General features: G+C 43.2%; 1 protein-coding gene across 1 annotated transcript in view; it reads right to left on the reverse strand.

The window, feature by feature from the left end:
- Positions 1–656: 656 nt before the first annotated feature.
- MAPKAPK3 (MAPK activated protein kinase 3) overlaps positions 657–12,527 on the reverse strand; it is a 67,229-nt gene continuing 55,358 nt past the window's right edge. The window contains exons 7-11 of the mRNA XM_075005782.1: positions 11,543–11,618; positions 11,151–11,275; positions 7,339–7,424; positions 3,420–3,500; positions 657–2,490 (exon numbers count right to left, since the gene is read on the reverse strand). Of these exons, the coding sequence (XP_074861883.1) occupies positions 2,332–2,490; positions 3,420–3,500; positions 7,339–7,424; positions 11,151–11,275; positions 11,543–11,618 (527 nt within the window). The 3' untranslated portion in view covers positions 657–2,331. The remainder of the gene's footprint in view (positions 2,491–3,419; positions 3,501–7,338; positions 7,425–11,150; positions 11,276–11,542; positions 11,619–12,527) is intronic.

Below are 12,527 nucleotides of genomic sequence, written 5' to 3' on the forward strand. Positions count from 1 at the left end.
CAGGAGGACCTGTTGCAGAGGGTAAATAATGCTTGGACCATAACAATTGCCATATTTCCATATCATTGCAAGTGGTGAGATTACCAGAGAGATCTCCTTTGTGCTTCCTGCTCAACTAGCAGAACTAGCAGATGCTGCAGAACAAATTCCCATCTTGAAGAGGTGTACAACTCAGACAGCTGGAATGAAGTGGTAGGTCACATCTGAAAACATGAAGCCTGGGGAGGGAGCATGGATGATCTTGTGGTAAAGGCACTGAACTGGGACTGAGGAAATCAATTCATAATTCTGACACAGACCCCCCTCCCCCAGCCCCATGTGACATATCACTTTATCTCCCTCTGCCTTACTATCCCCCTTTTACAGATAGGGAACTAATGTTTCCCTATCACATCGAAGCATTATGAGGAATAATCAGTTAAAGCATTCTTGTCATCGGAGTAGCTAGAGTGAGACCATGAAATAAACTTCTAGTGCTTGCATTGACTCAGACATTGTTACTTAAAAACAAAGCTTTGAGAGCAAAAAGATGTTCAGATAACTTAAGTGCAGATAACTTTGAGTGCAGGGAGTACTTTTCCTTTTTAAAACTTGTCCTTTCTTACAACCCCCCACCATGACATGTCAATGAAAACATGGACTACTGTGCAAAGAAATCCTGGAACTTGAGCATGATTTATTAATTTTTTTGTAAAACCCTAAGAATATTACACAAAGAAAAGTGAATGTTTTGTAGGGATAGCCAGTACTTCCTAAGTGGTTCCAGAGACCGTCCACAAGGTTGAAGCATTAATCTGATCTTCAGTGGAAAGGAAATAAGTTCAGCATGCCTTTTAGATAGAACAGAAGATCCAGAACCCATTTGGCAGGGTTTCTTCACCTCCTCTATGCAGCTGTCCTCTTGTCTGAACCTTTTAGCCCCTCATTTCCCATGTTACAATATGTGTGTTTGCATCACTGGAGGCACTTGATTTCACCTTAACTCCCAACATTCTTAGGTGTCTTTCGTCCACCTCACATACATTTTGTCGTGATGCAGTTAAGAGAAAACAATCTCAATATGAAATGGAAGAACAGATTAACAAACAACATCCAAAGTAATATAATATGGGAGTTCTGAGTTAGAAAACAAAAACCAAAGACAATGCTGCATATTCATGATGGGGCTCTAGATTCTGGGCAACTGCTGCCATAGGTTTGCACTGTCTAGTGTAAGAATGGATCAATACTTCCCAAGGTTCTAAGTTTGCTTGTTAAACCATAATATGTAAAGCAGCAAAAATAATCTGACGGCAATAAGCACCTTACATAGGGCATAAGACCTGCATGTAATAGACTGGATGAAGTCAACCAATGGGGGGTTTCCTACAGAGAACATCGCCTTCCCATTTCTTTGTGGACTTCAGATGCTTCTTTCAGACCAGTGTTGTGTGTATGATAGTTATCCAGTTGTGTTCATGGAAGCTTCACAGATTCAGAAGGATTAATGATGTACGCAGTTTTAAGGAAACAAACAGCTTTATGAAAAAATTGCCGTAGATTAAAAAAAAAAACCTAAAACATGAAAGAGGTGCTAACAGAACAGATAAATCACAGCAAATGAAGAAAAAATAAGATATTAAATTAGAAAAGTGCCACAAAACCCGAATTTCACATAAGACCAAGGCTTCCTATGAATAAGGAAACGCAAGAAGAAACCCTTATCTCCATCCATTAGCTGCACAGGAAGGATTTCCTAAATCAAGGACAGTGTTTCCCTGGATCAGATGATATGCAGCTATAGGAGTTAAACCTCCCCATTCTCACCAATGCTAGCATGAGCTGCCATTCAGATGTGCCAGCAACACCAGGAGCCGTGTTGGCTGTGTGAAGAAAGCAGTGACCTTTCACTTCACTATGCTCACGTTTGAGCTCCTGAACCTGCCCCTAGCGGGAGACTTTGGTCTTCCACAAGCTTAAGTAACAATAGAAGACACTCTCCCAGGCTGTGGTTAAAGCTTTTGTATATCAGGATCCTAAGACATGATCTCTTGTATCCTCTGCTACCCCCAAACAGCTAAAGCTGTGTTGAAACACCATACTTTCTGGTACTGCTCGGTACCCCTCGCACAATACAAAAATGACGTGGCACGAACAGATCCCCCTTAAAAAGCAAAGTCCAGATACAATTCTAGAATGATGTACTCTTTAACACGTCCCCTTCTGCAGGCCAGGTTCCTCTTTTTCTCAAGGCCAGGTCCTTTGCAGACAGGTTGAGCTGGCCTGGTTGGTTCTTATTTGTTCCTTTTAATTGTAACCTTCAAGTCCTCAGCCTCCTCTTCTGCTTTATTCTCATTGGTTGTTACATCCTGGAGCAGTGGAGGAGGCACCTGCCTGTTTCTGTTTCTTGCGGCGTTTGTTCAGAAGGCGATTGTTGGATGTTTTCAAGTCTTTTATTTTCACTTGGTCATAGTCCACTCTCATGGTAGCCAGGGCACTAGTCATCTCTTCCTGAAACCATGCGCAAAAATTGTGAAAACTCAGACATAAGCAAGATAGCCACTCACCCAATAGGATGGAATGGCTATCTGAGCAAACGGAGGCCTATTACAGCTTATATTACAGTCAATAACAGTATGGACCTTTCGTTGTCTGGGTAAGTCTAAAAGTGTTATTGGCTACAAACAAAGTAATGGAGCAAAAATCTTACTCCCACTACTGTGGGCTGCCCAGGTCACCGTGTTAATGATTTCTGCCAGCAGAAAAGAGTTTAAGGTTACAAGAGCATGTATCAGATTAGCAGTCAAATGATCAGAGAATACGAAAGGTGCCTGAGCAAAATCCATGCAGTCAAATAGAGAATGGTTACCAAAGCATCATAAAATAAACTCTCATCTCAATCCCTTTAAAATGACATTTTATGTGTGAGTCTTTTCCTAGGCTTAACTCAGTTCCCAGACAAAACCCCATTCAGAGAATATGAGAGTCATTTAGGTTAAAATACATTACAGGGATGTTGCAATTATCCCAAACCCAAACATTAAAAATCACAGAAAATTCAGACATAGGGTTAACCTTAAAATAAAGACAAATATGTTAACGTATGGAATTCAGAGAACCCAAAGTACCTTAAGTCTGCTCCATAATGACAATGCAATAACTATGCAGTTATGAAATGCAAAACAGTGTTTGGAATGCCAGATTACATTAAAAGGATTTTTAAAGACAAATTAGATCTTTTCACTCTTTCCTCATGGTGTTGCAGGGCAGAGTTAAGCTCATTTGAGTGCCCATGTCGTTCATTTCCATACTCTAACATGTTTGGGTTTCTTTCCTTTTGAGCAAAGAAAGGCCCCTCTACCCACCTATCAAACCCCATTCTGGGAAGAATGCCCAGTAACAACAAAACTAATAATTCAGGCAGCTGTTCTTTGACTGACCTTCACTTCATCCCAGTGGTCTTTATCCTCTTGCAGGACCCGTGCAGTATGAAGAGGGGTTGGTGGTACTGCCATTGATTTCTAAGGAAAGGGGGAAAAAAAAAAAAAAGAAGCATTCTGCAAAGCTACCTTTTTTATATTATCACTTACTCTCATAAATCTATGTAAGGCAGAAGACTACCTACACTACTCAGATGGCCTCACATGACTTTAGAGTCTGAGTGCTCAACAATCAAATGCACTTATCTTTCCTTCATCCTGTAAGGTAGAGAATTACTATCATCCCTCTAAACTAATATCATCGAGGTAGAGAGGTGGTTCCACAGTCTGGCATTTCATTTGGTTTATGTCTTTCCTAGGTTGTTTTTTTTTTAATACCATATATTGTGCTTTCTCATACTTTCTTTGTAACACTTGTTCATTTACTAAGTATCCCATTCAAAGCAGTTCATTCTTCTTCTCGCATTTGTGGAAGGGGAAATTTCATTCCGCACTTATAGTATTGCTGGCTGTGATCTCATCAGACCTCAAATGCAAGGAGGGGCCGAGTAATATTCCAACAGAAAACCTTTCAGAAAAAGTGAGGTGTTGGTGAATTGGCAGGTGTAAATGGAATTGAGCATTTAAAACAGATGCCTTGGAACCTGGTCATTTGGGTTCCATTCCCAGCTGTCCTCTGCCCAGCATCACATTGCTAATGCTAATAACCAAGTTTCTCTGTGGCTCAGTTTTCCCAACAGGAAGCTCACAACAAAATGATACTGTCCTCTTTTCATAAAGCTCTTTGAGATCTACTGACGAAAGGTGCTGGACATGGGGTGAGGGATGATTATTCATTCTAATGTAAAATAGGTGCAAAATGCCTCACAGGAACAGAGTGGGAGGCCCAATTCATCTGAAAATCACTGAGATCCTTAGCTGAAAGGCACTACAGAAGAGCAAGAAGGGTACAGGTTGAACCTCTCTAGTCCAGACCGCTCTCTTCTTTCAAACATCCATAAACCGACACGAGTTTAGTTAGCAGGACGACCGCTTGCCATGGGTGAGGCCAAGTTTCCCAGGGTCCCATAAAGTTTGTTCACAGCCACAAGTCCTGGCTCTCAGTGTTCTGGGCTGTTATTTAGCTGTAACTTACCCCTAAATGTCTTCTAAGAGCCCAGTAAGCAGTGGAAGTATTGGCACTCTGCTAGAAAATATCGACCTGCCATTATCCAGCAAATTCTCTTGCAAGGCACCAGTCAAGTCCCGTGGGTGCCAGACGAGAGAGGTTCAACCTGTATTGTCATCCTGGACAAGTACTCATTAAATGCCCCAGCCACTGTTTTGCTTGAGATGCTCTTCAGTTAATACATAAAACAGATCTACGATCTCTTGTCAAGAAAGATCTTTTTGGTAGAGCAGGGCTCAGATTCCCTGCTACATCCCAGCTGAGCCTGTTTACAGCTTACTCTAGTCTTAGATGGGTGCAGAATTCTCCTGCACCTTCTGCCCTAAATGGCTGTGTACTGACGCTGCTTTCCATACCAGAGCATGCTGCATTTCAGCAAAGGTTGAACAGATCACTGTGCATATTACCACCATTTAAGAGTTATACTGTAGCAGTGACTACAGGCCACCCGGATCAGGATGCCATCAATTAAATCCTGCTCTAGCTGGTATGGCAAGGGGAAGCCAAAAGCACGGCTGATGCCTCCTCTGGAGGAGGTCTCCTGCTGGCCAAGGAGTGATAAACTGGGTAAGAAGGAATGGAAAATTGGCGCCAGGGAGTGCATTTTAGTTCCTCTGAGCAGAATCTGAGTCTGCCCCAAATGCTGCCCGTTACTCCTTCCTGACCACCACCTCTGGCGGAGAACGTGCTCATCTCAAACTATAAACTGCATCCTCTTGCCCTCAAGATGCATGAACTACAATGACAGTGCCCTCATCCGTGCTTCAGAGTCTGAATGGGGACACCCACCTGCTTTACACTGGGCTAATGAGTCTACATTCCTTCACGTTTGTAAAGGGCGTTGAGATCGCCAGATGAAAGGCATGGCAGAAGTGCAGACTTCTGATCTTCAGTGATGAATACAATAAAACAACACACTGTATTGGGGGGTAGTCATGTTAGTCTGTATCTGCAAAAACAACGAGAAGTCCTGTGGCACCTTATAGACTAGCAGATTTATTGAAGCATAAGCGTTCGTGAGCAAAGACCCACTTCGTCAGACACGTCTGACGAAGCAGGTCTTTCCTCACAAAAACTTATGCTCCAATAAATCTGTTAGTCTATAAGGTGCCACAGGACTTCTCGTTGTTTTTGAAGACACTATATGACGTTACGTTGCTCTTTGTATCTCTTCCTCCTGGGATGAGCACAAACAGGTAAGTTCCTTAGAACAGCCATCCTTGGGATAAAAGATTGTGGAGGACAAGCATTCTGTCTCCTGTGGCTTCATCTTCAGGGGAGCGAGAAATAAGGTATGCGGCACGTTAGGCATGAATGGAGAAAATTTATAACATTATTGCCTGTAACACCCACTGTGCAGAGATGATATTGTAAGAACCTTTGGGCCTGACTCATCCTGACAATACCTTAGAGCTCCAGCAGGAATTTACTGCCTGCTTGAGATAATAGACTTTCTCCTTTGAGCTAGAGACCTCTGTTCAAATAGTGCAAGGTCAAGAAAAGTCACAAAGCACGATTTGAACTGGACCCCTCAAAAACATCATGTATGCCAGTTTCTGTTGTTTTCTGACGGGACAGTGCAGAAATCATTTACCCTTCCCAGGCATTATCAGATCTACATGTGTGGAATGAAAAGCTAGAAGAATGAACTTCTTTGAATGGGACACTTAGGCTGGGTCTACACAAGCCCCTTCCTTTTGAAAGGGCTTGTTAATGAGCAGGTTTGAAAGATGCTAATGAGGCGCTGCAATGAATATGCAGCACCTCATTAGCATAACAGCGGCCGCGGGTATTCGAAAGTGAAGCTTTTCCAATTGCATGCTGCCCGTGGAGACAGGACCTTCTGAAAGGCGCGCCCCCCCCCACAGTTTTCGAAAGCCCTTCTTTCTATCTGGTGATCGGAAGAAGGGCTTTTGAAAACTGGGGGCAGTCCTTTCGGAAGGTCCCGTCTCCATGGGCGGAGCGAGATTCGAAAGCCACACCTTTGAATCGCTGCGGCCGCCATTATGCTAATGAGACACTGCATATTCATCGCAGTGCCTAATTAGCATCTTTCAAACCCGCTCATTAACATGCCCCTTTTGAAAGGAAGGAGCTCATGTAGACACAGGGCTAGTGAATGAAGAGTTGTTAAAGACAAAGTCTAATAGGAATACACAATATATGGTCTAAAAAGCTGGAGGATCAAAAAAACAAATACATGCCAGACTGCGGCCTCTACAGCCTCCTCTTCACCTTGGTTCACCTGTTTCAGGGGGACAGTAGTATGTGTGTGCCTTACAGGGTGAAAGAAAGAGAAGTGCAATTGAATGTTGGACACTCAGATTCTAGGGCAACGGGAGGCCGTCTGACAGATGAAAATTCCCTTAGTGCAAGGCTTTGAATTCATATCAACATAGCCAGGCCTGGGAATGGCTCTTCATAAGTTCTGCAACAATGAAGTACCATGGCTTTTTGAAAAGGATGAGGACGGTGCATACTACAGTCAGTAGCTACTCCTGGCTGAGTGTAGCAGGGAAGTACTTGGCCCTTGATCATCAGAGCTGTGAAGTGTGCCCTCTGGTACCACAATGAGGAACTTTATCTTTGCAGACATGTATCCTTTGAGACTGAGCACCATGGGCAGAGGTTTTGCTAATGAGTGTTGAATAAGAGCAACACCCCCACTTCCCGTGCCAGGCAGAGCAGCATTTCAGGCTCGGTGTGTGAGAACCCATCCCTGTCCTTTGTCAACAATCACACAGGACTCACGTTAATCCAAGGATGATTCATAAACTGAGAAATCGTCATTCTCTCTGTCGGGTCTGTCTTAAGCAAGTGACGAATCAGCTGCTTGGCTGAAAGACAAGGACCAACAGGGCAGACTGGATTCAGCTACACCCAGCACATTTCTCAGAACAAGGGACCTGCATTAAGAAGGGTAATTGTATACACCTACCTGTGTCGGCTCTCACGTTAACAACAAATGGAGATGGGGGCGGGGGCAGAGGGAGAGAGAGCGAGCGAGCGAGCGAGCATGTAGGTATGCGTATCTCCCCCTCCCACCTATTTAAAGAGGGTTGGAGGAGAAGAGAGACCAGGGAAGTTAGTAGGAAGAGGAGACAAGATGGTTAAGGATTCTATGAGCAAGTCTACAGCATAAAACCGACCTGTTGGTGACCATGGGTGTTAGCAGTGGGTCCCACTGGACTGGTGTAGAAAACAGCACATATTGACTGTTGTCTAACACAGAGTTTTCTGCAGCTCTCCATCAACATAGTGTCTAACCCTTTAGTGACCATGGCATATACCAAACAAAATTATTCTCAGTCATTCTTTTCGTACTCCATTTTGTCCTTGCCACTGAGCAGTTGAACAGTTTTCAGCACTTGTTCAAGGTGACCTAGGGCGGAGTTTGTTTTGTAGACAGGGCCGGACAGGTTCAAATTAGGAAGCAGCTACCCTCAATCACATGCCTTTGAGAACAAGTTTTCCATAACAATTCACTGCTCTCCTGACAGAGGACTGGAACAGAACCCGGGGAGAAGGAGTGCTCAACCAAGGACACACAACGGTTGCATCCTACTTTATGGTAAAAGTACAGTGGCCCACTCTGCCTGCACAGAGATGAGATCCTCTAATGGACAACTCTGCTGTATCTCACAGTGTGACACTTGTGGACTCACCCTGCTTATCACTCAGTAAATGAAAACTAGGCTGACGAGCCATTAAAATAGTTAGTCACGACCATGCTCAAGATGAAAAGAAAATTGTTTGTTTAAATATTTTAGGACATTTTCTGCATGTTCTAATAATTGATTTCATTACAACATAGAATATGAAGTGTCCAGTGCTCACTTTATTTTTGATTACAGATACTTGCATTGTAAAAACCAAAATAAATAGCATTTTGCAATTCACCTAATACAAAAACAGCAGTGCAACAGGGTCTATCAAGAAAGTTGAACTGACAAGTGTAGAATTATGTACAAAATTAACTGCACTCAGTATGAAACAGTGTAAAACTTTGCAGCCTACAAGTGCACCCAGTCCTCCTTCTTGTGCAGCCAATCACTCAAACAAGTTTGTTTACATTTGGACAGGCCCGCTAATGGGGGGGGGGGGAGGCAACAATTGCCCCAGAAACTGGCCCTCGAGCTGCCACTTCTGCTACTTTGGCAATGGTAGCGGTGGCCTCAGCTCCAGGCTCCTTTGGAAGTGTTTCAGCAACACTGCTCTGCCTCTGCACACGTCTGTGACAGAGTCATAGGAACCCAGCATTGTGGTCTGGGCAGTGCTGAGGGCTGACTGCCCGCGGCCCCACCCCTTCTGCCCTCAGCTCCACCCTTTCCAGGGCACACAGCTGGACTCCCCTCCCCCAGCCACCACCACATCCTGCCCTTCTTGCTTATAATGTCCTCTCACAATGAGAACAGGCATTCGTATGGCACTACTGTGGCTGGTGTTCCAAGATATTTACGTTGCAGATATGGTGAAGATTCATATATCCCTTCATGCTTCAAGCACCACTACAGAGGACATGCAGACGACAGGTTCTTCTGAGGAATGATACAAACCCATGTGGACTGATGCATGTTTACTTTCATCATCTGAGACAGATGCCACCAGCAGAAGACTGGTTTTCCTTTTTCATGGTTCGTGTTCTACAGTTTCCACCTCAAAGCATTGCACTTTTAAGGCTTCTGAAAACACGTTCCACACCATGTGGCTCTCAGATTTTGAAAGGCACTTCATATTCTTAAACCTTGTGTCATCTTTAGAAATTTCACATTGGTACCTTCTTTGCATTTTGGCAAATCTGCAGTGAACGTGTTCTTAAAATGGACAAGTGCTGGGTCATCATCTAAGACCGCCAGAACATGAAATACGTGGCAGGAATGCAGGTAAAACAGCCAGACACATATAATTGTCCCCCGAGGAGTTCAGTGTTCAGCCACAAATTTAATTAGTGAATTTTTTATTGGGCATCGTCAGCATGTTCTCTGAAATAGTGGCAGAAGCATGAAGAGGCACACAAATGTTTAGCATGTCTGGCACTTAGCTCTAGTCTGAACCTCTCTAGTTTGGCACCCTCGGGACCTGACTGGTGCCAGATGAGAGTATTTGCCATACCAGGTGAGATCAATATTGTATAGCAGCATTACCAACACTTTCACTGTTCACTGGGACCTCAGAAGACATTTGGGGTAAATTACAGCTAAATAACCGCCCAGAACACTGAGAGCCAGGACAGGTGGCTGGAAACAAACTTTATGGGACTGTGGGAAATTTGGCCACACTCTCGATAAGTGATTGTCTGGCTACTAAAAATCACACTGGATTACAGCTGTTGCCAGACAAGAGTGTTCTGGGTTAGAGAGGTTCAACCTGTACCTTGCAATGCCAGCTACAATGATGCCATGTGAATGCCTGTTCTCATTTTCAGTGACATTGTGAATAAGAAGCATTATCTCCCATAAGTATAAGCAAACTTATCTCCCTTAGCAACTGGCAGAACAAGAAGCAGGTCTGTGTGTGAACTTGTAGTTTCACATAGATTTTTTTTAAATAACTGCATTCAAAAACAAAACAATCTGTGGGAGTTGCACCTCCACAGTAAAGAGACTGCTCTAGAGGGCCTGTATCAGGTGAACTGAAAAATACTCTTTTGCTTCTCATTTTTACAGTGCAAATACTTGTCATCTGAAATAATAAAGTGAGCACTCTATACTGTACACCCTGTGTTGTATTTAAAACCAATAATATATTTGACCATGTAGAAAAACATCCAAAATATTTAATACCTTTCAGTTGGTCTGCTACTGTTGTTTAGCCGTACAATTAAAACCCTGATCAATTTTTAATCACAATTCATTTTTGAGTTAATTGTGTGAATTAACTGTGATTAAGTAATGGCCTTAGTGAAATGTAAAGGGTGTTATTAAAGCATAATCAACTTTTTTTCTAAGAAGCTGCTCTATTGTAAGAAATACAATCAGAAGTCGCTGATCTTTTTTTCCCCAGACAGATGGTTTGGCAAGTAATGTGGTCTCTGAGATTAGTGTAGTAAAGGGAATCCGAGTCTTCTACTTTTAGTATGCTGATTTCAATTCACCCAGGTCACCACCAACCAGCTGACTCTGGTCACTAGTATATTTACCTAGATCGCTGTCTTCAGTCTAATATCAGGATGACACATGTCCATCCATATTATACACTTTTATTTTGTAATGTTGGCTGCCTCAGTAAGGAGGCTGATGACTGAGCTCTCCCCTGCAGCTCACCCTGCATTACTACTACCTGTTCTGTTGATTAAAGTTTTCAGTTCCCAGAGGTGCTTATCTAGCACCTCTCACAAACCCTAACTGTCCTTTCATAAAACTTTTCTGTTATTTGCGTTCCACAGTGCTCAAGAAATGCATCAATCTCTAGCCCTTCTCTGTGTCATTTCATAAAGTCTTGATTTAGGGAGCATCACAAAAGACTCTTTAGAAACAGTCTGAAATGTGAACACTTAACCCCAACCCCCCACCCCACTTCAATATGCATGTGTGAGTAACACAGACACAGTCTAGTTCAGTTACCTTCTTCTGATACTTCAGACCATTCTGGATTGGGAAACCCATATTGCCCCATCCGAATTCTCCTTTTCATCCCTGGGGAAATGGCCTGTCCGGTGTTGGAGTAAAATGGAGGAAACCCACATAGGCTGTACGAGAGATGCATGGAATGGTTATAACTAGGAAATACTCACACTCCTTTGCCCCATACAAAGTCACGCAGCCTATGACTCTTCCACAGAAGGGATGAATAAAATTCCCATGACTAGTCCATTACTTGGAGCGACCATCATGGAAAAAGTTATTAATACAGCAATGGTATTTGGGATGTAGGTTGGACAGGACATATGGGTTGCGAGTCTGATAACATGTGGCTTACTCTTGTCTACTCATCTGTCTCTGTATCTCATACTTACAGAATATAGGTGATGACCCCAAGAGACCACATGTCACATGATTTGTCATATTTCTCAGGACCAAGGACTTCTGGGGCTGAAGAAGAGGAAAATCAGAAACAGCTGGTTGCCAAGTAACCCCCCTTCTTCTAAACAGCAAGTAGTTGTATAAGCTGACAATAAATATTTTTTGCAGGGAAAACAAAGTGATTGCTATCACTGGGTAATCTTGAAATTTATAAACTGTTGTGTGATCTCTAAAGAGTTCCAAATGTGCCGGTGTCAACTTGAAAAACAACACAATTGCTCATTGACAAATCTCTACGCAGGGGAGGTCTTGAGGATTTAATGGCAATCCGGCACTGGATTAAACAGGCGTGCATACTGTAGAGATTGGAATTAACAAGAACAGCAGCGGCCTGGATTGTGGTTGGCTCCAGCCAGGATCATTATACTCCGCTGCATCTAATTCTTACAACAGTACAAAATGAGAAGAGATATTTAAAGGGGTTGGGAGGTGGGGAAAATTGCTCCCCCCAACCCCGCCTTAAGCAAAACAAATTATTTTTAGGTTTGCTTAGTAAGAAAAAGGTTTTCTGAGTATTTGAACAATTCATGCTGGTTTACAGGATATTGAAACAGGTGGATGCGAATTCCTAGAGCACGTCAATGTGCTGATCCTATGCACAGTGAACACAGCCTAACGGTTTTCCTAGTGCTGTTTTTCTGTCCAGGCTCTGTCCCCTCTTGACCCCCCCCATGAAGATACTCATTCCATTAAAACCATCAATAGCTTTTCATCTGGGTAGCCAAGGGGATCTCTTCTGCCAAACTAATGAATGCTTTTTATTATCTCTTCTCATCCCTCAAGAGGTGTCATGAGTGCAGCCATACCAAAAGGGGGATGACTTTTCATCCTATCCTGAGCAAATCACTGTCCTAAACATTGCAATGCATATACCAGGGGTAGGGAACCTATAGGCCACAGGCTGCATCCAGCCCTCAG

The sequence above is a fragment of the Carettochelys insculpta genome, chromosome 11 (genome assembly GCF_033958435.1).
Source record: "Carettochelys insculpta isolate YL-2023 chromosome 11, ASM3395843v1, whole genome shotgun sequence".
NCBI classification, from domain to species: Eukaryota; Metazoa; Chordata; order Testudines; family Carettochelyidae; genus Carettochelys; species Carettochelys insculpta.